The 22,119-nt window shown below is 40.2% G+C and overlaps 1 protein-coding gene across 4 annotated transcripts in view; it reads right to left on the bottom strand.

Moving 5' to 3' along the window:
- The window catches only part of EDA (ectodysplasin A), a 421,035-nt gene extending 403,821 nt beyond the window's left edge, over positions 1-17,214 (bottom strand). For 2 of the 4 annotated variants that reach the window (XM_030807330.1, XM_030807331.1), the window contains exon 1: positions 16,586-17,214. In XM_030807330.1, coding sequence (XP_030663190.1) covers positions 16,586-16,972 — 387 coding nt within the window. In that variant the 5' untranslated portion in view covers positions 16,973-17,214. Of the gene's footprint in view, positions 1-12,357; positions 12,409-16,585 lie in introns of all 4 variants that reach the window. The other 2 variants (XM_030807333.1, XM_030807332.1) reach the window with 2 other exon arrangements.
- Positions 17,215-22,119: the final 4,905 nt, after the last annotated feature.

Here is a 22,119-nt window from a genome sequence, read left to right as displayed (position 1 = left end):
CTAAAACAAAATTGAAACTTCATAATAAATATTCACTGAGGAACATTAATCATTGAAATAACTATCCCCAGTAAATTCATAATGTCAAGTGGCTTTCTCTGCTTATTATCAAAAATTTTAAATAATAAAATAAAGGACTTGACAGAGAAGTGAAATATGATTAGAATAAATGTATCCCGTTAAATTTTACAACATGAAGGTCACTGGTGAGCAAGCACAAACTCTCGGGAGGAGGACACAGAAGCTGAACCACAGGATGATTAGGCATCAATGAGTGGTTAAAACGTAAAGACGGCAAGTTTATTCCGCTCTTTTCAGAAGCTTAACCATTTAGAGAAGTAGGAAAGGGTAGTTTTAGGAAGATTTGGGTCAAAAAAGGTCCCCCCCAAAGATGAGATGTGAGCATGACTACATGCTAAGAAGAAAAAAAGAAGTTTGAGAGAGATCCAAGATACAGGATAGGAAGAAAATGACTAAGAGAAAGGACCATGAGATAGTAAGAGGGGAGAAGATCCAAAGCTCAGATGAAAGGACTGGTCTTGAACCAAAGGAACACATTTCCTCTATGCAGACAGGAGCATAAGAGTGGGGGCAAATGGAGTAAAATCCATAGGTGGTATTATAGTGAGTGAGGAGAATGGATTTGCAGGTGATGTCACAGATAGTCTTGATTGTTTTCAGTGAAGTAGGAATCGGGTTTTAACAGCTGAAAGTGAAGTATGTCTTAGAGCAGGAGGTCTGAGGACCAAAGTGAGAGTACAGAATTGCTGCTGAGTTCAGAAGATCAAGCTAATTCAGTCCACAGAAAGAAAGATTGCTAGGTAACTAAGTATCCAGCAGAGGTTGGGGCCTGAATTTGTAGTGGCTGTAATTTGTTATTCTCTGCAGTCCTATTCAACAGTCTTTCATGTAGAACTGGTAAAGCCAAATGGTAGAGCTAATCCTAGACTGAGGTTTTGTTAAGGCAGGGGGACCTGGGGACAGAGAGTCAAGAGACTTGAGGTAATTGCAAGAGGGTGATTGGAGCAATGGGCCAAAGGATATAGACTGTAAGACAAAAAGTCAAGCCAATCCCACAAGAGAATGTAGGTTGGTTGACCATACATCACATGACTACTGCTCTTTGATTTTACTGGGGTAGTAAGTAGAAGGACTTGACCCCTTTGGCTTGTCTTGTGGGATACAGGCACCTAGATTTCCTATTACACCATCCAATAATGGAAAGGGACTACTCCAAAAAGAAACTGCAATGGTATTAGGAAAAGGAAATGAAAGCTAGGTAGCCAATAAATGACAAATAAACCACAATTTCATATTATAAGGTAGTATACTATCACAAGAACTGTCATAAGAGGATATATAGTTATAGGCCAAATAAGTAAGGTCCATGGGCTCTAAGCCTTTATCCAAACTCACCCTCCATTCTACTCCACTCTACTATTTCCAAGTCTTTGCTGATGCTGCTAACCACTGCCCAGAATGCTAATTCCCAATTTCAACCTTCTCTAATGTGAGGAACTTATTTTATCTTTCTGTCTCCTACAATGCCGGTATAGTGTCTGGCATATCATAAATGCAGATGTGGTTCAGATGAAATAGAAAAAATATTACTAAGGGTTAAGCTATTAGGAAAGGCTTCACAGGAAAGTATAACATTTAAGCTTGTCCTTAGAGACAAAGGAGTATTCTACCACAAAAAAAAAAAAGATTTTAACAGGGGGAATGACACCGTGGCAATGAAGGTAAGAATGTGCAGTAAGAAAACCAATCTATATATAACTGGGGGTTCTTGCTGGAAACAGTACATAATACTGGCAAGCCAACACTGATGTAGGTCTTGAACTTGGCATCTGGACTATATTCATTAGGCCAGTGATTCTCAAGGAGTGGGGTGTGGAGCAGGAAAAACTGAAAAAAAAAGTACCAGGTATTCTTTTTTTTTTTTTTTTTTTTTGAGACAGAGTCTCACTCTGTCACCCAGGCTGGAGTGCAGTGGTGCAATCTTGGCTCACTGCAACCTCCGCCTCTTGGGCTCAAGCTGATTCTCCTGCCTCAGCCTCCCGAGTAGCTGGGATTACAGGTGCGTGCCACCACACCCGGTTGATTTTTGTATTTTTAGTAGAGACGGGGTTTCACCACGTTGGTCAGGCTGGTCTCGAACTCCTGACCTCAGTTGTTCCAAAATGCTGGGATTACAGGCCTTCCAAAATGCTGAGATTACAGGTGTTAGCCACCGTGCCTGGCCAGCATCACGAATTCTATTTAGCTGCAATGATAAATTGTTAGTGTTTGAAGAGAACTTACAGATCACCAACTTCAATCTCCAACATTTTACAGATGTGTAAACTGAGAGCCAGAAAGGTGAAATGACCTACCTAAGGTGAACCAACTTAACTAGAAAAGAATAACTAAACGCAGACCTGGGACCAGTACTACTGTATCCCAATTTCCAATCTAGTTATCCCTCTACAACTTGTGGAAATAAATTGTCAGAGGGCCAGGCTGAAAGAAAGCATTTGTAAATGCAAAAAGGGAGTATAACATAAAAGCATGATTTGAAAAAACGCAGTACCATTACCAACCCCTGTGAATTTATGTCAACAGACAGGGCAACTATATGGAAAATATACGGTAGTAATTAGAAAAAAAGTTTTACATAATTAACGAGACAAAGAGACAGATTTATCAGTAAGTCCTCTAAGAAATTACCACAAGACTTTATATTTTTCACATATATTTGTGTTTGATCCTCAAAAAGACAGTGTGAAGGAGACAGTGAAGGTACTGTCTTTCCCATTTTACAAATAAGGACACTGAAATGTGCTAGTTGGTTAAGAGCCAGAACTTATTCCAGTATTCTTTCTACAACCTCCAGGATAATAAAGATATCCAAAATAGACCAAAATAAGCATGAGGCACTCTGGTTTAGCAGGTGGGAGCCAGACTTTGTGAATGAATAGGTAAAGTCAGGGGCTGAGAAGAAAATGGGTTAACTGGAAATGTAAGAGTGTAGTTTATGAAACAGTAGTACTACTTGGTCTTATGTCTTGAACTATGAATCACATTTCTCCTAGAAATTAAATGCTAGAATTCTAGTATTTAATACTTACATGCAAACACAAAGAAACACAAGTCAGTCCCTCCATTTTCTCCCCTTCCCCTTCCTTGACTCCCTCACACAGACAAATGCAGACACGTACATAACCACAACCTGGGCTTTTCCCTAAACCTTTATTATTTGGAACACTGGCATATTTTGCACTATACAAGACAGAGAGAGTCCTGACCTTAAGGGCTTTCCAACATTTACACGTTTAAACGAGTTATTGTTAAAAATACAAACAAGAAGGTTAGGGAACTTTGATATACGATGGGGGTGTATGGGGTTTGTGACTTGAAAACAAATTTGGGTATGGAGCCTCTCGTGACCTGGCACATGAGTTAAAATCTGAAAGCCAAGAAGTTGAGGTACCTTCAGTATTCAGGGAGAAATGAATTCCAAAAGCATTTTGAAGGTAAGGACTTGCTGTGTTGAGGAAATCAAGAGGTATATAGCAGGTCAAAGTGGAATATGAATACTTGTTATGTGAAAAGCTTTTAAAGATCTGAAGGAGGGAAAGGAACTGAGGAAGGAAGCTCTAGAGTCTAATAAACTTTCTGTGAGGGTGCTTGACCTTAAGCAGGGCTCTAAAAGCAAAGAAGCCCCAGTGACAGACTCCATTAATAATCACCAGATCCTTAAGGTAGCATGATAATCCTCACAATCAATGTGTACAACTATATTTTAGAGTCCAATATTAGGGGGAATGTTTCAATACCTTAAGATTCACTTTGGTATTTAATTAAGAGTACAGTTAGCGTTGTAGGTATAAGAGCTATAAAGGAATGTAACACTCAGTCTCTGTCTTCAAAAACCTTCACATCAAGTTAAGGAAACAAGAGCACCTACAACACAGCACAGTGCTGAATGAGGAATTTAGGGTGCTGGGATGGATAGATGGGCAAGGAAGAATGCACCCAAGAGTTAAGGTTTAAGTTGAGCTTTGAAGGACCTGGAGGGGTCCAAGAGACAGGTTGGAGGAAAGGACATTCTTCTTTGAGGGAACAGGTAAACAAAGGCCAGAACGCAGCCTGTCAGTGGACCAGTCTGTATAAAACAAGATTCAAACAGAGAATAAAAAGAAGAGTGACAGAGTAGTTCAAACCCAATTGCAACGGGGCTTAGAATGCCAGTTTAAGAAGTCTGAACTTTATTCTACAGGCAGTAGGGAGATATCAAGGTTTCTGAGGCGTAAGTGACATGACAAAATGGCTCTGGAAGAAAAATAATCTAGCTGAGGTGTATATATGGAATAGAGAACAAAGCAACTCTCAGCTACACAACCACTGTAGGAGTGAGGTAATAAGGAGCTGAGAAAGAGTTACAGATTTTCATTGTTGGGAGGCACCCTGAAGATCATCTAAGCCAAATACAGCCAGAGTGATAGCAGTGGGACTAGAAAGAAAGGGAGTCATGCAAGAGACATCATGAACAATATAAATCAACATCACAAAGTAGGAATCAACAATTGATTGCTATATATAGGTAGCAAGGACAAGGGAGAAGTAAAAATATAATGCCTTCCAAGTTTTATGCATTAGTGATTGAGGGCATGAAATCAGGGTTTACTTTTGTAAAATTTGGTGTGTGTGATGGGAAGGGGAAGAATGAAAATAAGTTCAGTTTAGCTTACTAAATTTGAGATGTCAGCTGGGAATCCAAACAGAAACAAGCTGCACCAAAGGATTTGTCTAATGTCATTAAGGATGAAGTACGTTTGTGCTCCTTCATTGGTTCTGCTAGCTGAATCTGTCTTGAGGATACAATCCCCCTACTAGCATTATCTTATACCAAATAGGGACTCGATGGAGTGGGGGTTGAGTCGAAAGAACTCCTGAAATCTACTCTTTGCCCTTCTTTCCCTCAGTCTGACTAGTTGTGACAGGTATTAAGGTCCATCCTTACAGAAGAAACCCTCAGAGTTTCCCCATCATTTAGACTACATAGCAAAAGTGCTTTTGCAGCATGCAATTTTTCTAGGTACAGAGCCTTGTGGATTGATCCAAAACTCTTACTCATGTTCAAGCTTTCATTGTCCTTGTAGGCCACTGGTGTGGCAAGATGAAGTAAGAATAACAATCCACAAACCACAGAATAAAATTCAGAAGTAATTTCTTTTTGAAAATCAATTTCATTGTGGCTGTTTGGTTTCAATCCTTGCTATATGCCATCACACCAATAAAAACTACTCTTCATCTCTGAAGTGCAGGCCCACTGACAGGTGGACATACATGGAGAAAATTACTCAACAGCCTATTATTTTAAGGTGGTTTCAGCAGCTAGCAGCAAGCGAAGTCCCCAGGAAGCCACAAGAGACAGGAAACCACCCTCCTTTCTTGGCTATTCCAAGCACACAGCACTATCATCTGGCTGAGGAAATGGCAACTGAAATCTAATCCCTCTCTCCAGAGTTTATGAATTGATTTTCCAAATGGTATTCCACAGTGGTGTTCATTAAGCATTCACTACCACCCAAGCTCAGGTCTAGTGGTCTTCAAAAGTAGCTTCAGTAACACAGGTGATACAGACCTAATAATCTGTAACAGGGAAGCTGAAGTTAGGCATGGGGAACCAAATCTTATCTTCTTTATGCTTTTATTTCTTCCTTTAGAGCAGTATGTTCTCAAATGGAGATGAGCATCAGCATCACCTGAAAAACCTTTTTATAAACTATATATGCCCATGGTCTCACTCTAAAGATTCTAATGATGTATGTCTGGGTGTGGCCAGGGAGCTGTGTATCTTGAAAAAGTTCTCCAGGTAAGACTAATATGCATCCCTGGTTAAGAACCACTGCCACGGATGATCTGTATGATATATTTTAACCCTACAATTCTGAAAAAAATTCTAAGTAGGATCTGGGAATAGCTAGCTAGCTATTTCTATCAGAGAGAATAAGCGTAAGAGGCAGAGAGAGAGGCAGGGAGGCAGAAAGGGAGAGGGATGTAGAGAGGAAAAAAGGGAAAGTGAGGGAGACAGAGATGATTCTGGGCCAAGATTCTTGATTACTGCCCACTCTAGTGCAAGTACCTATTGGGTCCCACATGCACCCTAGGTTCTGACCATACTAAGCCATTCACAATTCCATAAATCACAGAGTCTCAATTTGCAGTGCTTGGCAAAATCACCCATAGAGCTTTGTCAAATTATATATGACTAGACTCCCATCCTTGAAGCTTCTAATTCAATTGATTCTTCACTGGGACCCTGGACACATCTGTTAGAGGGAGAAATCTCTGAAGTAAATCGAACAGCCTTGAAGATTCTCTTCCTCTAAAGATAGGTATCATTCAGAAACAACCAACGCCCCTTACACATTTATTCACCATCTTCTATGTGCCAGACACTTAAAAAAATAACACTTTATATAGATATAACTCACATACTGTAGAATTCATCCATTTTAAGTGTACAATTCAATAATTTCTAGTAACTTTACAGAATTGTGTAACTTCATGATATCTCTTGCATCATTTCCTTTATTTCGTTCCACTGCTATAACCCTGGCTGTGGTAAATCAGTTTTAGAATATTTTCATCCCCAGTAAGTGCCCTTATGCCCATATTCAGTTAATCCTAATTCCTACCCCCTGCCCCAGGCATCCACTAATCTAATTTTTGTGTCTATATATTTGCCTATTCTGGACATTTCATATAAATGGAATCATACAATGTGGTTTTTTTGTGACTAACTTCCTTCACTTAGCATAATATATTTGAGGCTCAGCCATGTTGTAGCATTATTCATAATTCATTCCTTTTAATGGCTGAAAAATATTGCATTGTATAGAATATTATATCACATTATACCACATCAGACATTGGAGCTGTTTTACTTTTTGACTATTATGAATAATGCTGCTATGAACATTCAATGTAGAGGCTTTTCTGTGAACATGTTTTCAATTATCTTAGGTATATGCCTAGGAGTGGAAATGCTGGGTCATATTGTAACTCTGTGTTAACTTATGGAGGAACTGACAAACTGTTTTACAAAACAGCTGAATCATTTTACATTTCCACTAGCAATGTATGAGAGTTTCCATTTCTCCACATCTCCACTTCTTATTGTCTTTTTCATTATAGCCAGTCTAGTGGGTGTGAAATGGTATCTCACTGTGGTTTTAATTTAAATTTCTGTAATGGATAATGATGTTGAACATGTTTTCATGTATTTATTTATTTAGCCATTTGTGTATCTTCATTTGTGGTAAAATATCTGTTCATATCTTTTGCTCATTTTTTTGTTTGGTTTGTCTTATTATTACATTCTAAGAATCCTTTGTAAATTCCTTTGAATATAAGTTATTTACCAGATATATGTTTTCCAAAGATTTTCTCCTAGTCTGCTGCATTTCTTTTCATTTTTCAAGGTTTTCTTTTGGAAAAAAAAAAAGTTTCTTTCCAAAACGGTTCATTTCTTTTTTAGACTATGTGTTTGGTGTCATATGTAATAAATCTTTGCTCTCCAAGATATTCAGGATTTTCTACGTTTTCTTCTAAACATTTTATTGTTTTGGTACTTACATTTAAGCCTATGATCCATTTTGAGTTCATTTTTGGGGTATGGTCTCTAGTGAGTATCTAAGTTCATCTTTTTTGCACATGGATATCCAATTTTCCCAACATCATTTATTGAACAGGGTATCTTTTCCCCCCCAACTAATCATCTTGGTACGTTTGTCAAAAATCAATTGATTATAAATATAAGAGTTTATTTTTGACCTCTCAATCCTGTTCATTGATCTATATGCCTGTCCTTATGCCAGAACCACATTGTCTTGATAACAGTAGCTTCATACAAACTAGGTTTTCTTATTCCTGGATGTACCATGTTCTCTTTCATCTCCAGGCCTTTGCACTTGATGTTCCTACTGCCTAAAACAGTCTTATCCTAGATAATTCTTACTTACTTTTTAGGTTTAAAAAGCTCAGAAGATGCTTTGTCAAGAACATGTTCCTTGATTTCAAAAGTCATGGTCAGGTACTCCTCCTTAGTGCTCTAGATCATCCTATGATTAACCCTACCATTGCTTTATGAAATTGTATTATATGTGCCTGTTCACTTCTCTGTATGCTCCACAATGGCAGGAATCCCCTCCAATCTGTTCAACAGCTGCATCTCCATTGTTTTGTACAGTGCATGATACACAGGAGATGACCAATAAACATTTGTTGAAGAAATGGTAAGCTGATTCTGCTTCTAGTAATGGAAGCAAAAGTAATTTGGGCTAAATTTCCTGCTTTAAAAAACACAAGAAAATTGGGGCAAGATATAAACGATATATGTTTGAAGATATCTGATATCTAACAAAGTAATGCAATACTATAAAGCCAAAATGCAGGATAAAAAGAAAACTGAGAGAGGCTGTTTTTCTTCTAAGGTCATTGGCTGATATAGCAGAGTCAGCTGAGAGAAAGAGAGAGAGAGAGGAGCTTCTGACAGACTCATGAAGCTACAAGAACAAAAATTGGAATTGAGAACCCTTCAAAGAGGGAGAACTCCCAAGGGGAAAAAAAAAACCCAAGCTTTTGGTTTCAACTTAGAAGGCATAAATACTAAAAGGAAGGGTAAGTCAACCTTCACTTGGATTGAAGGGCAGCTTTAAATTATCTCAGTCTCATATTGAATTAAGGAGATGTGAGATTGCTAGTGTCTCTAACCACGTGCCAGAAGTGAGTATAAATCCTTTCTAGATAAAGATAAAAATAACTGAGGCCTCAAACCATCTCTACTATAATCTTTCATATATAATGTCTACCATTCAATCAAAACTAACCAGGAGAAAGGTAAAGTGATAGAAAATGAAGACAAACAATAGACAATAGAAACATACCCTCAAGGATTGAAATAATGAGTAATCTAATGAAGATTTTCACATAATTATGGCCAGTATGTTAAAAGATATTTTGGCAGAGTTTGGCAGAGAACCAAACACTATTTTATAAAAAGAACCAAATGAAAATTCTAAAAATAAAAAACATGACAAATAATATTAAGAACTCAATGAGTGAGTTTAAAGGGAGTTTAGACAAAGCTGAAGACAGAATTAATGAATTGGAAGTTAAGTCACAGGAAAATATCCAGAATGTAAGATTATAAAAATATGCATCCATGTGTTCTTCTAGGATGTCTGTGACTTCATGTTTTACATGTAAATCTTTGTTCCATCTGGAATTTATTTTGGTATAAGAGGTGAGATAAGGATCCAGTTTTACTTGTCTTTTTTTTAAACCCCCAAAATGGCAAGTCAGTAAATCCCAATACCACTTACTGAATTAATCTACCTTTCATGGGAGTCCTTTAAATAGAAACTTCTCCATGCACATTTTAAATGGTCCAGTTGATACAAGTTCTATATATGGTTTATAAAATTCCTATGTAAAACATAGTTCCAGAAATAGCCATATGATTGCAGACAGTTATTTAACCCCTCTGGGTCTGTTTCTCCATATGTAAAAATAGAGACATGGCAGTATCTACCTTACATTGTTTCTGTGAAGATTTTTTGAAAATAAAGTATGTAGATGCAAGTGTCTCAAAAAAAAAAAGAAAAAAAAGAAAATACCCAGAATGAAGTATAGAGAGAAAAAAAGGATAGAATACAGAGAAAAGTATGTAACAGACATAAAGGATGCTGAGATAATGTCTAAAACAGGTTTGCTATGGTCTGAATATTTGTGTTCCCCCCAACATTCATATGTTGAAATATCATCACCAATGTGATGGTATTTGATGAGGCTTTTAGGGGGCAATTAAATAAAGACGGCAGAGCCCTTGTAAATGAGATTAATGTCCTTATAAAATAGGTCCAAGGAAGTGCATTTATCCTTTCCACCACGTGAGGATACAGCAAGAGTGTGTCATTCTATGGATCAAGAAGAAGGCACTCACCAAACACCAAATCTGCTGGGTATGTTCATGGATTGGAAAACTGAATACCATAAAATGGTGAGTTCCCTCTAAATTGATTTTTAGATGCAATGCAATCCCAATAAAAATCTCAGCACGTTTCTTTTTTTGTGGAACATGACAAGCTGATTCTAAATGCAAAGGGCCAAGAATATCCAAGATACTTTTAAATAAGAGGAACAAGGTGAAAGGAGTTGCTTTACCAGGTAATAATAAAGTCGAGTGATTAAGATTGCGGTAGCGATGTAATGACAAAGAGACCAACAGAATAGAATAAACAGTTCAGAAACAATCTTGCACATATACAGGCACCTGATTTATGACAAAGGTGACGCTGTAGAGGACTGGGGGAAAGACGGTCCTTATAATTAATGGTACTGGATCAGTTGGATATCTATATTTTAAAAAATGAAGCTTAGTTTCTGTATCTTAGCATACACAAAAATCGATTTCAAGTGGAGTACAGACCTAAATGTAAATGTCAAAAACATAAAGCTTCTAGAAGATAATATGGGAGAATATCTACAATTTCAAGGTAAGAAAATATTTCTTAAATGGGACACAGAAAACACTACCCATAAAGGAAAATACTAAAAAATTAAACACATTAAAGTTAAAAACTTCTGTTCATCAAAGGATACCATAAAGAAAGGTAAATCACAGATTTTGGAATGGTTTACAATATAAAAAATACAAAAATAGTTCATATTCAGAGTATATAAAGAATTCCTACAAATCTATAAGAAAAGGACAGACAAATTAATAGAAAAATGGGCAAAAAACTTGTATAGGCACTTCACAGAAGATATGCAAATGCATAATAAACATGAGAAAGAGCACAACCTCGTCAGTCTTCTGAGAGATGCCAATTAAAATCAACGGATATTACTACAAAGCCACCCACCAGAATGGCTATGGTTAAAAAGACTGGCAATACCAAGTGTTAGTAAGAATATGAAACAACAGAAATTCTCATACATTGCTGGTGAGAATGTAAATTGATACAATGACTTGGAAAAACTGTCATTATCAATAAAGTCAAAAATATGCATCCCCCATGACCCAGCAACTCCAATCTATACAAGCAATAGAAATTCAAGCATATGCAACCAAAAGACATGTACAATAATATTCACAACATCAGCATCCGTAATAGCCCCAGACTGGAAACAATCCACAAATTCATTAAAAATAGAGCAAATAAACTGTGGTATATTCAAGCAATGAAATAATATACAAAAATACAAATAAATGGCTGGGCATGGTGGTTCACATCTGTAATCCCATCGCTTTGGTACACTGAGGTGGGAGTATTGCTTGAGGCCAGGAGTTCAAGACCAGCCTGGGCAACATAGAGAGATCCTGTCTCTACAAAAAAATTAAAAATGAGCCAGGCATGGTGGCATGTGCCCGTGGTCCCAGCTACTCAAAAAGCTGAGGTTGGAAGATCTCTTGTGCCTGGGAGGTCATGGCTGCAGTGAGCTGTGATCATGCCACTGCACTCCAACCTGGGTGGCAGAGCAAGACTCTGTCTCACACACAAAAAAAATACAAACAAAAAACTACAGCCACATGCAACAACCTGAATGGATGTCACAAAAACAGTATTGAGCAAAAAACACCAGATCCAAAAGAATACACACTGTTTGATTTCATTTATATAAAGTTCAAAATGAACAAAACTAATAAACTAATCCAACTAGCACTATGTCAGGCACTGTGGAGAAAGATAAAAAAACTAATCTATGATGTCAGAACTTGAGAGAGTGAGGAGGATATAGTGATAACAATAGGGTATAAGTAGGAGTTGTGGCATATAATAATGTTCTATTTCTTGACCTGGGTGCTGGTGACGTGAGTATATTCACTTTGTAATGATTCATCAAATTGTACAAATATGATTTATATACTTTTCTGTGTGAGTTATACTTGAATAGAAAAGATTTTTAATAAAAGAAAGAAATGAAATGAAAAGCTAAGTCCTGAGTATTTACAGAGGAGTCAGATAAAATGGTCCTCTACAGGCAAGGTGGTTTCTCTTGGTAATGTTCTTGGGAATTAAATGGCTTCAGAGGTTCTTTACTTTAAAGAGATCTTCTCTATAAGGTAGTTACAGATAAATTACAGATTATTTTTTCAAAAGATCTAAGATAAAAAGAAAGATATGAGACCTAAAAGCAAATAAAACAAAACATCAAACAAAATATTACAGGAAGCTTTTTGCACCATCTTAGAGAGAAGGTGTGAAACTGGGAGACTGACTATGTGGTTAAGGCTCTTCTCCATTTCACTTTCTAATTATTCTAGAAATCAGTGAAACATTTCCAGTGGAACTATTTACTCACCTAAGCATAGCTGACAGGTCACAGGCTTAGCAAGACCTGAGGAAAACAGGCCTGTTATAGAAAGAGAAAATGTCTTTGTTTTACATAAACACCTCCAAAGTCCCAAAATAATATTCAACTCAACAAGTATTTGAGTACAGTAACTGTAACTAGCACTGTGTCAGGCATTATGGAGAAAGACAAAAATGAAGGCAGATTTCTAAGGAGCTCTAATGTAAAGACATAAAATGTATTTGAAAACAACAGCAATAACAACTAAAGAATGATTCTAAGACAGGATATGATGGGTGGGTTGCAGCAGAGTTAGTGAGAGAGAAAATGCGATGGGAATAATGAAGCAAGTTGATCAAAACTTCTGTATTTAAACCCACAGTAAAGGTATTTTATCTAGATCCCACCTCCCTAAAAAAAAAATCCTTGGATTTATTCATTGTGCTCACCTTGAATTACCTCGAATGATTCCTAGTTATGTTCTTGATCGAAGAGCCTTAACACAGGTAATGTCAACTCTGGATACACTAATGGCCTACCTACTTATGTCAAGCAATGTTTTGTAGAACTTTAAGGTTAACATCTATGACATCACTTCAAATAATTAGGAACATACTCCAAATAGCCCTAACAGTTCTAAGTAAATCTGTATTGATCTACCCATAATTTTTATTATTACTTGAGACAATGAGTTGAATAAGATACTACCTTTATTTGCCTCCTCTTGAAAATAATTTTTCAAACATTAAAAGGTGTCTAATACTTAACATTGTGTCTGGCACAGCAGGCTTTCTATTTATTGAACTGGATTGTTACATTACACCAATATATTAATCATATTCATCTCTCTCATGGTTTGGTAGACTTTGATCATATTCCTCCTTCAACCTCTTTCTATCCAGACTGAAAAACCAACTAGAAAATCCCTTCATCCTTTTGATCAATTTAATGGGGTTTTTGAGGACTTTTATCAGCTGTTAGGCTTTTCTTGAGGAGCAGCCACCAGAATTTCTTGTCTGATTGTAGAAGCCAATCTGCTTTTGATCTTGTATATGGAAAAAATAAGTGTTTTGTAAGTGTTTTGTTTTGTTGTTTTTGACACCCTTCCTGATGATACCCACTACATTCTTGGCCTTCGAGGACCACAATCACAACTGGCGCAACATCTCCACAGAATGATCAGCAGTGATTTTTAGTTTTTTACTCTGACAATCATATTACTGTATATTGTCCTAATTCAGACACAAATGAGATATCCCTTGCTCTTGAGATAATCTCCACCAACTATCCAGACAAATCTCAGCTACTTGGTTGCTCCAGCTGAAGGAGATGATTGATTACGGAAGGTCTGATGTGACTCTCTCACTTTATCATTAGCAAGTGTGTCCCCACCGGGGAGACTTTTCTAACATTTCACATAGAGAACTGTGCTGATCTCTCTGCTCTGTATCCTGCCTGCCCTAACTTCCTTGTGTGCCCTGCTTAAAAAGGTTTTAAATTGAGAGATGATATACATACATCTACAGTGATTTCCAGGTCCCTTTCTTGAGTCATAACTGAGAGCCCAGAGCCCATCATCTCGTAAGGATGGATACGTTTACTTTTGCCTACCTGCATGAAGTGTCTCTAACTGTTCTGCCCACTTGGTCTCATGAGAGCTTCCTGCAGTTTACTCTCATCAGCTTGCCTTCACTCCTTACAGATAAACTGGTAAGAAACCTGAATGTACTGCCCGTTGAAGGGTGTATATTTTTATCTTTCTTCCTCTCCATCCAAGATTTGCTGTAACAGCAGTTGTTTGTGTTTAAAAACTAAAATATAAAAATATGACCTACGTGGCCAAATCCCACAAGGCTGTTTACTTCCTTATTTACCGAATCAGAATCTGTCAGCACAATGTAGAATTCTGAGTGTCAGCAGATACTGAAAATTAAATGTCCCTGTAAAGCCAGCAGAGGGTGCACCAGGGCACTAGAAATTTTACCCAAGCTTGTAGCAGCATTAATTTAATACCCAATCAACTTTTTTAAAAACTTATTTTTGTATACTAAAATACAAGATAAGATAAACTCAAGTTGAATAACTTAAAATAAGCTGAATTTGGGCTAAAATTCCTTCAAAGTATACTCCAAATCTGAAAGTGAAGTTCAGGAAGAATAAGGAATACATGGTTACTGTAGTCAAAATACAGGTAGAGTAGAACAAAATGATACAGATCTGAGCCCTCTACTTTGTAAAAGTTCTAATATGGAGCTCCATCTTGCTCCCTCGCAAAAGGTCCCAGGAGGTAGTTGGGGGAATGGGCACCCAACTAGGAGTTAAGAGAGCAACTATCATCCCAGTTTTGACTCTAGTTATGTGACCTTGGGCAAGTCACTTTCCCTTTAGGGCCTATGTTTCCCAAGGGAATCAAACGAAATGGACTCATATAAGCCCTTCATAACTCTAGGAAACTGATTCCAATTGATGTCAACAAATGTAAAGAGCTAGTATCCGTGCTTCTATTGCTCAAAAATATTAAAACAGAAAGAATAAAGGACAGAAGATAGGAAGCTGTGTTTAAATCTAGACAGAACTATTTTAGTGCCACACAAAAGGCAGGTAACTAAATGCCATTATACACCTGTAAGAGTTTCATGCCATCACAGAAGCCTTACAGTACAGCTGTTCTGCTAATCCTCAGTCTATAAAAATGGCTCTGTCCATCCTGAATGCCAAAAAGTATTGGCCAACATTTGATTAAAGAAGTTTAATTCTTTCATTTTTTCACAGAATGTCAATGTTCAGCTGCTAAATACTTCTACTGGGCATTGGGGTGTGGGGGGAGTGGCAGTAGATAAATAAAGGAGTCAGAATCCTAGTTAATTATCGTTTAGCTGCAATGTTTAAAGTTTCAAGTATGAGAAGCACGTCTGCTGATTCTCTTCTTTGATAAGCTGTTATATAAATTGGAGTGTGCTAGAAAGACATTTTAAGGCTCAGGGCAACTTTACAATGCACATCTTTTTTTTTTTTTTTTAAGTATCAGTCCTAACATTACACTATTATCATGAATGTGATGTCTCTATCAACCACACCACTTTAGATGGGAGGTCAAAGTGGCACAAATAATGTTTACAGAGTTGTGACAATGACTCTGGATGTGGCAGTAAATATAGAAGGCTTGGGTCCCTCACCTCAAGGAACTTATTTGTACAACTTGCTCTCTTCCCTAAGAGGTACAATTTTACTATTATCCTTTAGCCACCTCAAAAGGATCCTTGGATGCTTCTCCTAAGTTTCACATATGGCAACCAAGACAATATTTACGTTAAGTGAACGAAATTTAGTTGAATAAAGAGCTTTCAGAATAGAAAACAAACATCAAAGCTAATAGTTTGCTAATAAGGGCACAAACACCATAAAGATTGCAAAAACAAACAAAACAAAACTGCTCTTGGGGGACTAGTCCTGAGTAATTATTCCATTGGCAGATCCCTGTTCTCAAGCTAGCAGTAGTAAAAGCGCTTCCCACCCACCCTTCCCACCGCACACCTACCCCGCTTAAGAATCAGAACCGGCATGCAAAGGGTGAGTTTTATTTCCATAGATTTTTTAAATTGCTGTTCAGAAGTTGTCTAGCAAGACGGCATATTTCTACCAGAATTCCTCAGGGGCGCTGATCCTCACTAGAACGCCGAGGACAATCAGTCTCAAATTGCAGGTAAGTGTGAACAAGCCCACGTTCTGGTCAGCGCACAAGGACCCGCGCTGAAAATGCGGTTAAAAGCTGTTTCAGCGGGCAGACGTGGAACAGTTATTACAGCTGTTTACAGCTCCAACTCCAAAGGGGAGCCTGCTGGTTCTGGCGTCAGCTCTAGACACGAAAAAACAAGCACCGCGGGCAGAGAACCTCATCACGAGCAGAAGGGCCAAGCCGTTAGTCGGCCGGGGGGCAGCGCAGGCACCTCCTCGACGGGAGCGTCGCCAACTTTTCTGGAGGCAGCCCGCAGCCAGGGGCCGCGGGCGCGCGCTAGACTTTCCAAGTCAAGGGGTCCCCAGGGAGTCTGGATTAGCTGGGCCAGGGAGAGAAGACAACCTGCCCTGGGCAACCTCTCCCTTGCTCGCCTGGTCCCTCCCTGGTCCTGCCCTCTAAATTGGCTCGAGGTTGCAGAGTGCTCCCAGGCCCCTGAGGCGGAGGGCCCTCGCCCTACCCGCGAGGGGAGGGGGCCGCCGCCGCCCCTATTAGGTGACTCACCTGGTGCCCGTCCTGGGAGTCAGAGGGGAGTGCGGCTTCTCCCGGTTCCAACGGCTGCTGCTTAGGTGACGGCTGCCCAAGGTGACTGGTGATGGGGTTGTCAGTGTCGAGGCCACCGAGGCTGCTTAGGGTGCCAGAGGTGCCCGAGCCGCCAAGGCGGGACTCGGCTCCACGTTCCCGCCGCAACTCCGAGCGCAACTCTAGGTAGCAGCACAACGTCAGCAGGTGGAGGGCCAGCGAGAGGCCAAAGAAACCCAGGAAGAGCAGGCAGCTGTTCCCTTCGCCCGCCCGGGCAGGGGCCCCGCGACACCCGCAGCCCTGGCTCCCTCGCTCCTGTGGCGCTGCTGCAGGCAGGAGTTCCCTGCGCTCCACCTCCGGGTAGCCCATGGCCTCCGGAGACACCCACTCTCTTGAGGCCCGGGAGCCGCTGCGTCTGCTTCAGCCGTTCACGACCTCTGACAGGCGGCTACTGTCCTGCCATCGGCTGGGGGCTGCAGGGACCCGTTCCTGCGCGACGGTGGCTGGGCGGGACGGAGTAGGGAGCAGCCGCATGTGCAGCTCCACTCCGAGGGGTGGGAAAGGGAGGAGGAGGGGCGGGAGAGAGGGGAGGCTCGGCCCGCCGAGGGAATGAAGGAGGAGGTCCTGGCCGACCCCGCCCCATCCCTCAAGCGGCTGCCGGGACGCCCAACCACGGGGCCGCCAAGCCTTGGCGCCCCACCCCGTGCCGTTCCAGCCGGGCCTCCAGCCGCGGGGCGGGGCCTGGGGGCGTGAGGGTTCGCCTCTGCCTGGCCGCCCCACCCAGCTCTTCCCGCTTGCCCCGTCCCAGTTGGTGACTGGCGCTGTCGTTCATCCCTGGGCTCCGCCCCAGTTTAACCCTATAGCGCCAGTACGGGGAGGAAAGGAGGGGGAGGCTAAGAATTTGGGAACCTTGGAAAGAAAGTAGAGCAAAGAAAAGGAGGCAGAAACTAGCATTAATAGAAATGTTTGCAATTAACTGCAGTTGTTAATAACATCATCCAGTACTTATCTGTTGCTTCCAATCTTCAAAGCGTTTAACAGACGTTAAACTAATTAAAACAGCTCTGGGTTTGGAATGAAACCATGCCTGTTGTGTTTGCAATTCAATGGCTCGCCCGAAGAAAAGGAGACCCAGGAGCCTGGGAACTATGGGAATGGGTGGGACTCAAGCAGCCTCACTCCTGGAGGGACTCTGAAGGCTCAATCTAAGTAACAGAGAAGCCGCTCCATGCCAAGCGGAACTGAAATGATGTTGTCCTATGAAGGGTAAAACAGTCTCCTAGGATTTCTTGATATATTAATTAATTCAACAAATAGCTATCGATCCCTGTACAATGCAGAAAATGCTGTATGAGAGCATCCACAGCCAGAATAGATTTCTTCCACTGCAGCAGTTTTGATTGGAGAACATATGCCTTCAGTGAGTAGACAGGGAAGCCGAGGGCCAGAATGAAGTAGATTTGTACAAGGGTGGTCCACAGAATGGCCAGACACTACTGGCATCTTTATTTACAGGCAACTGTTCTGGCCTCTCCACCCCTCCCATCCTTCTCCTGGAGTACTCCCTAGGGGAAGTTCAACAAGTCAGCCAAATGTTCCAGATGTACACTGCTGCAACTGCAGCATCTTCAACAGCTGCACCAATCAGAAACGGGTTCAGATAAAAAAAAAAAAGTGGCAAATGGCAGAACAATAGACCCTGAAATGAAGGATGGAAAGGGTTAGTTAAATCAAGAGTCACAATTGACAAGAGTTACTAGTCTGAGATTATAGAAAGCGAAATGACCATAGCAGGAGAACCATGTATGCTTCATAGTCACTATGCACTCTCATTCCGTGTTATTGAGTAATGAATAATTAACAATTTTATTGACTTGGAGCAGGCATCTTGAGTGTCATCATGGAGGCTCAGCAATGCTGGGAGCACTTATGTGTAGGCCTAAGACCTAGGCTGGTGGAAGAGAAGAAAAACATAGATAGAAATAGAAAAGAAGACAAAATAAGAGAAATAAAACACAAAACCAAAAGCATCTGCTGGCAGGTCAGTCCAGAGAGCACAGAGGTCATAAGCCTTAAATATATTAGCCACAGACAACTTTTCTCTGTACACTTTGTGAATGCTCTCAGTGCTTCAAAAACACCTTTGTGTCCTCTCTTTAACCCCTACCCATGAAATATAAAGTTCACAAAGAATATCATCATCCTAGAGCTAAGGGGAAAAAAGGTGTTTAACAGCTGCTCTCAAGTCCTGCTTGTCCAGTCCAGGAATTCTAGATGCTAGGAAAACTGCCAGGCTGATTTACTTTAATTATCACAGCCCAGGATTATTGGAAAGAATGCTAGACCAGGAGTCAGGAGACTGCATCCTGCCACTAGGTTGCCGGGTCCCTCTGAGCAAGTCACTGTGCTTTTTAAGGGCCTTAGTTTCTCCGTCAGTAAAATGAGGAGTTTGAACTTTAACGGCCTTTACACTGTGTTTTATCTGTGTTGTCACTGGCCACGTTGACTTTCTTGCATACATAGTTTAAACAGGCTGCCCTTTCTTCCTCTAAAATGAAAAGGAAACAAATGACAGCCGTCTCCTGGTGGTGATGGTGATGCTCAGGGGCCACACTGGTCTCACCTTACCATGTTCTACCAGGCTTGACTGAGACTCTGGATTACACCATTGCCCTCAGAAGCACTGAGGGTTGCATTTGACCTGGGACCTCTCTTTGCTTCCCCAGAGAAAGAACATGTGTCATCATATGCAGTAGAAATGTTGGACTGGGGCAATCCAGAGAGGAATGTATGTGGCTATTTTTTAAGTGTTTTAAAGTTTTGCTTCAGTTAGCTTCTATGCTTCCATACATATCCTGTCCCCTGAAGCACAGGTCTCAATGACAGCCTGCAGGCCACATCCAGCAAACAGATGTGTTGTGTTTGGTGCAGTATCGACTAAACCTTTGAATTTAAAAAAAAAAATTGTCAGCTATTGGAACTCTGGAGATTTCACATTTTTAAAAAATCCAGATTTCCTGCTTTTCTGTTAAAAAACCAGAAGACCTGATAACTCTGGATTCACATTCCCATGTGGCTACACTCAGCTAGAACTGTCTCCTTGAAACAAGCATGAACAATCAAGTTCCACAGCCATCACCACCTCTTTCTTCTATCCTTCAATACTGTCCTTGTCACTCATTCACCTTACCTCTTTGATCCCATGTACTACATGAGACAAGATATAAGCTCCTTAACATGACCTCTAATCTGCCTCTCCAACGTTATCTTCCGCCATTTTACAAGGAAGTCATGCTTGCATACTACTAAATTTGCTGACACTTCTCACACCACCGTGCCTTTGAACAAGCTAGTTTCTTTGTCAAGATTGCCCCTACCTTGGAAACCTGATAAATTCTTCAAGAATCAATTCACATGTTCTCTCTGATATGGCCCCACAACTCACTCCAACCAGACTTCCTTTATGCTTGCATTGCACCCTGAGCATACTTCGATGATATCACTTACCACACTGCATTTTGAATGTTTCACATGGATTTCTTACCACTAAACCATGAGCTCCTTGATGGTAAGAATTGTGTCCTTTCTATTTTGGTATTTCTAATCCCTAGCATAGCACCTACCACATAGTAGGCACCAATATTGTTTTATTTTGATATTTCTAATACCTAGCATAGCACCTACCACATAGTAGGCACCAATATTGTCTTATTTTGATATTTCTAATACCTAGCATGGCACCTACCACATAGTAGGCACCAATATTGTTTGTCAAATGAATAAGACATGAAGTCACTCGTGGTAACTTAGACTACCTAGAATTCCAAAAAGGGAACTGGTCCAAGGGATGCCTGTCCGTACCACTTATGAAACATTTCCTGGTTGAAGAGCTACATAATACATTATGGAAAGATACAAAGGAAATAGAACCAAATGAAAATTGTGAAATTATCCTCTTACTTGTGCTGCTATGGGAGTTGTGGATAATCCAGAAAAATAAATAATCCAGAAATTCAAATACAGTTGGTTTGTAATATTTCACTGACTTGTCTGTCTCATCAAGTTTCCCTTCCTACTTTTGTTTGTCTGGCCCTAAAAAATAATATAGCTGGGCGTGGTGGCTCATGCCTGTAATCTCAACACTTTGGGAGGCTGAGATGGGCAGATCACCTGAGGTCAGGAGTTCCAGATCAGCCTGGCCAACACGGTGAAAACCCATCTCTACTAAAAATACAAAAATTAGCTGGATATGGGGGCGGGCACCTGTAATCCCAGCTACTCAGGAGGCTGAGGCAGGAGAATCACTTGAACCAGAGAGGTGGAGGTTGCAGTGAGCTGAGATTGTGCCATTGCACTCCAGCCTGGGTGACAAAAGCGAAACTCTATCTCAAAAAATAAAATAAAATAAAATAAAACAATATTAGTTGACAACCCCCAAATAATAAAGATCCAAAATATGTTGTCAACCCCTGAATACCCACCAATTGAGTGGAATATGCTAAGGAGTTAGGCAGGGACTGGTTTTAAATACCTCTTAGCTCTGGTTAATCCACAGAATAAATCATTGACATAGAGATCAGGTGACTCTCTGACCTACTTAGCGATAAGCAGATAGTTGGAAGGAACACGAACTTTGGACTTAGATCCTGGTTTGAATCCCACCTTATTCACTTATAAGCTATGTGACTTAGGACAAGTGATTTTTGCTTCTCTTACAGAGCCTCAGTTTTCTTATCTGCAAAGCGGAGATGACAGTATATATTTTGCAAGACAGCTGTACTTAAACAGGATGTGTAGGAAAGGGAAGGCTTTCCTCTTTCCTCAGATGGTTTGGTAACTGAGTCTGTAAAATAAATTGACAGCAGGCAGATTAATAGGAGAAAATATATTATCTTAGTCTATTTTGTGTTGCTATAAAGGAATACCTGAGGCTGGGTAATTTATAAAGAAAAAAAGGTTATTTAGCTCATGATTCTGATGTCTGGGAAAAGTTTAGGACTGAACATTTGATGAGGACCTCAGGCTGCTTTCGCTCATGGCACAAGGTGAAGGAGAGCTAGCATGTGCAGAGATCACATGCGGAGAGAGGAAGCAAGAGAGATGGAGTGGGGGCAGGCTCTTTTTAAAAACCAGTTCTGGGGGGAACTAACAGAGCAAAAATGCATTCATCCCCAGGGAGGGCATTAATCTATTCACAAGGAATCTGCTCTCATAACTAACACACTTCCCATTAGGCACTACCTCCGACGTTGGGGATCAAATTTCAATATGAGATTTGGTAGGGACAACAAACCACATCCAAACTGTAGCAGGCATACACATTTTTTTACATGCATGGGGACATCACATGAACAAAAAGTGAATGCCCAACCCAGTGAGATCTAGACGCTTATAGACCCTCTTCATAGGGGAGAGGGGAGGGGGGAAGTAGGCCTCTAGGAGGAATAAATGATTTTGGGGAAAGATAAATGGGACCTTAGAAGAATAGGTGACACCCTGTGATAAAGTTCATCTGG

This window comes from Nomascus leucogenys, chromosome X (assembly GCF_006542625.1).
Source record: "Nomascus leucogenys isolate Asia chromosome X, Asia_NLE_v1, whole genome shotgun sequence".
Classification (NCBI taxonomy): domain Eukaryota; kingdom Metazoa; phylum Chordata; class Mammalia; order Primates; family Hylobatidae; genus Nomascus; species Nomascus leucogenys.
This window is presented reverse-complemented; position numbering and strand designations above follow the sequence as displayed.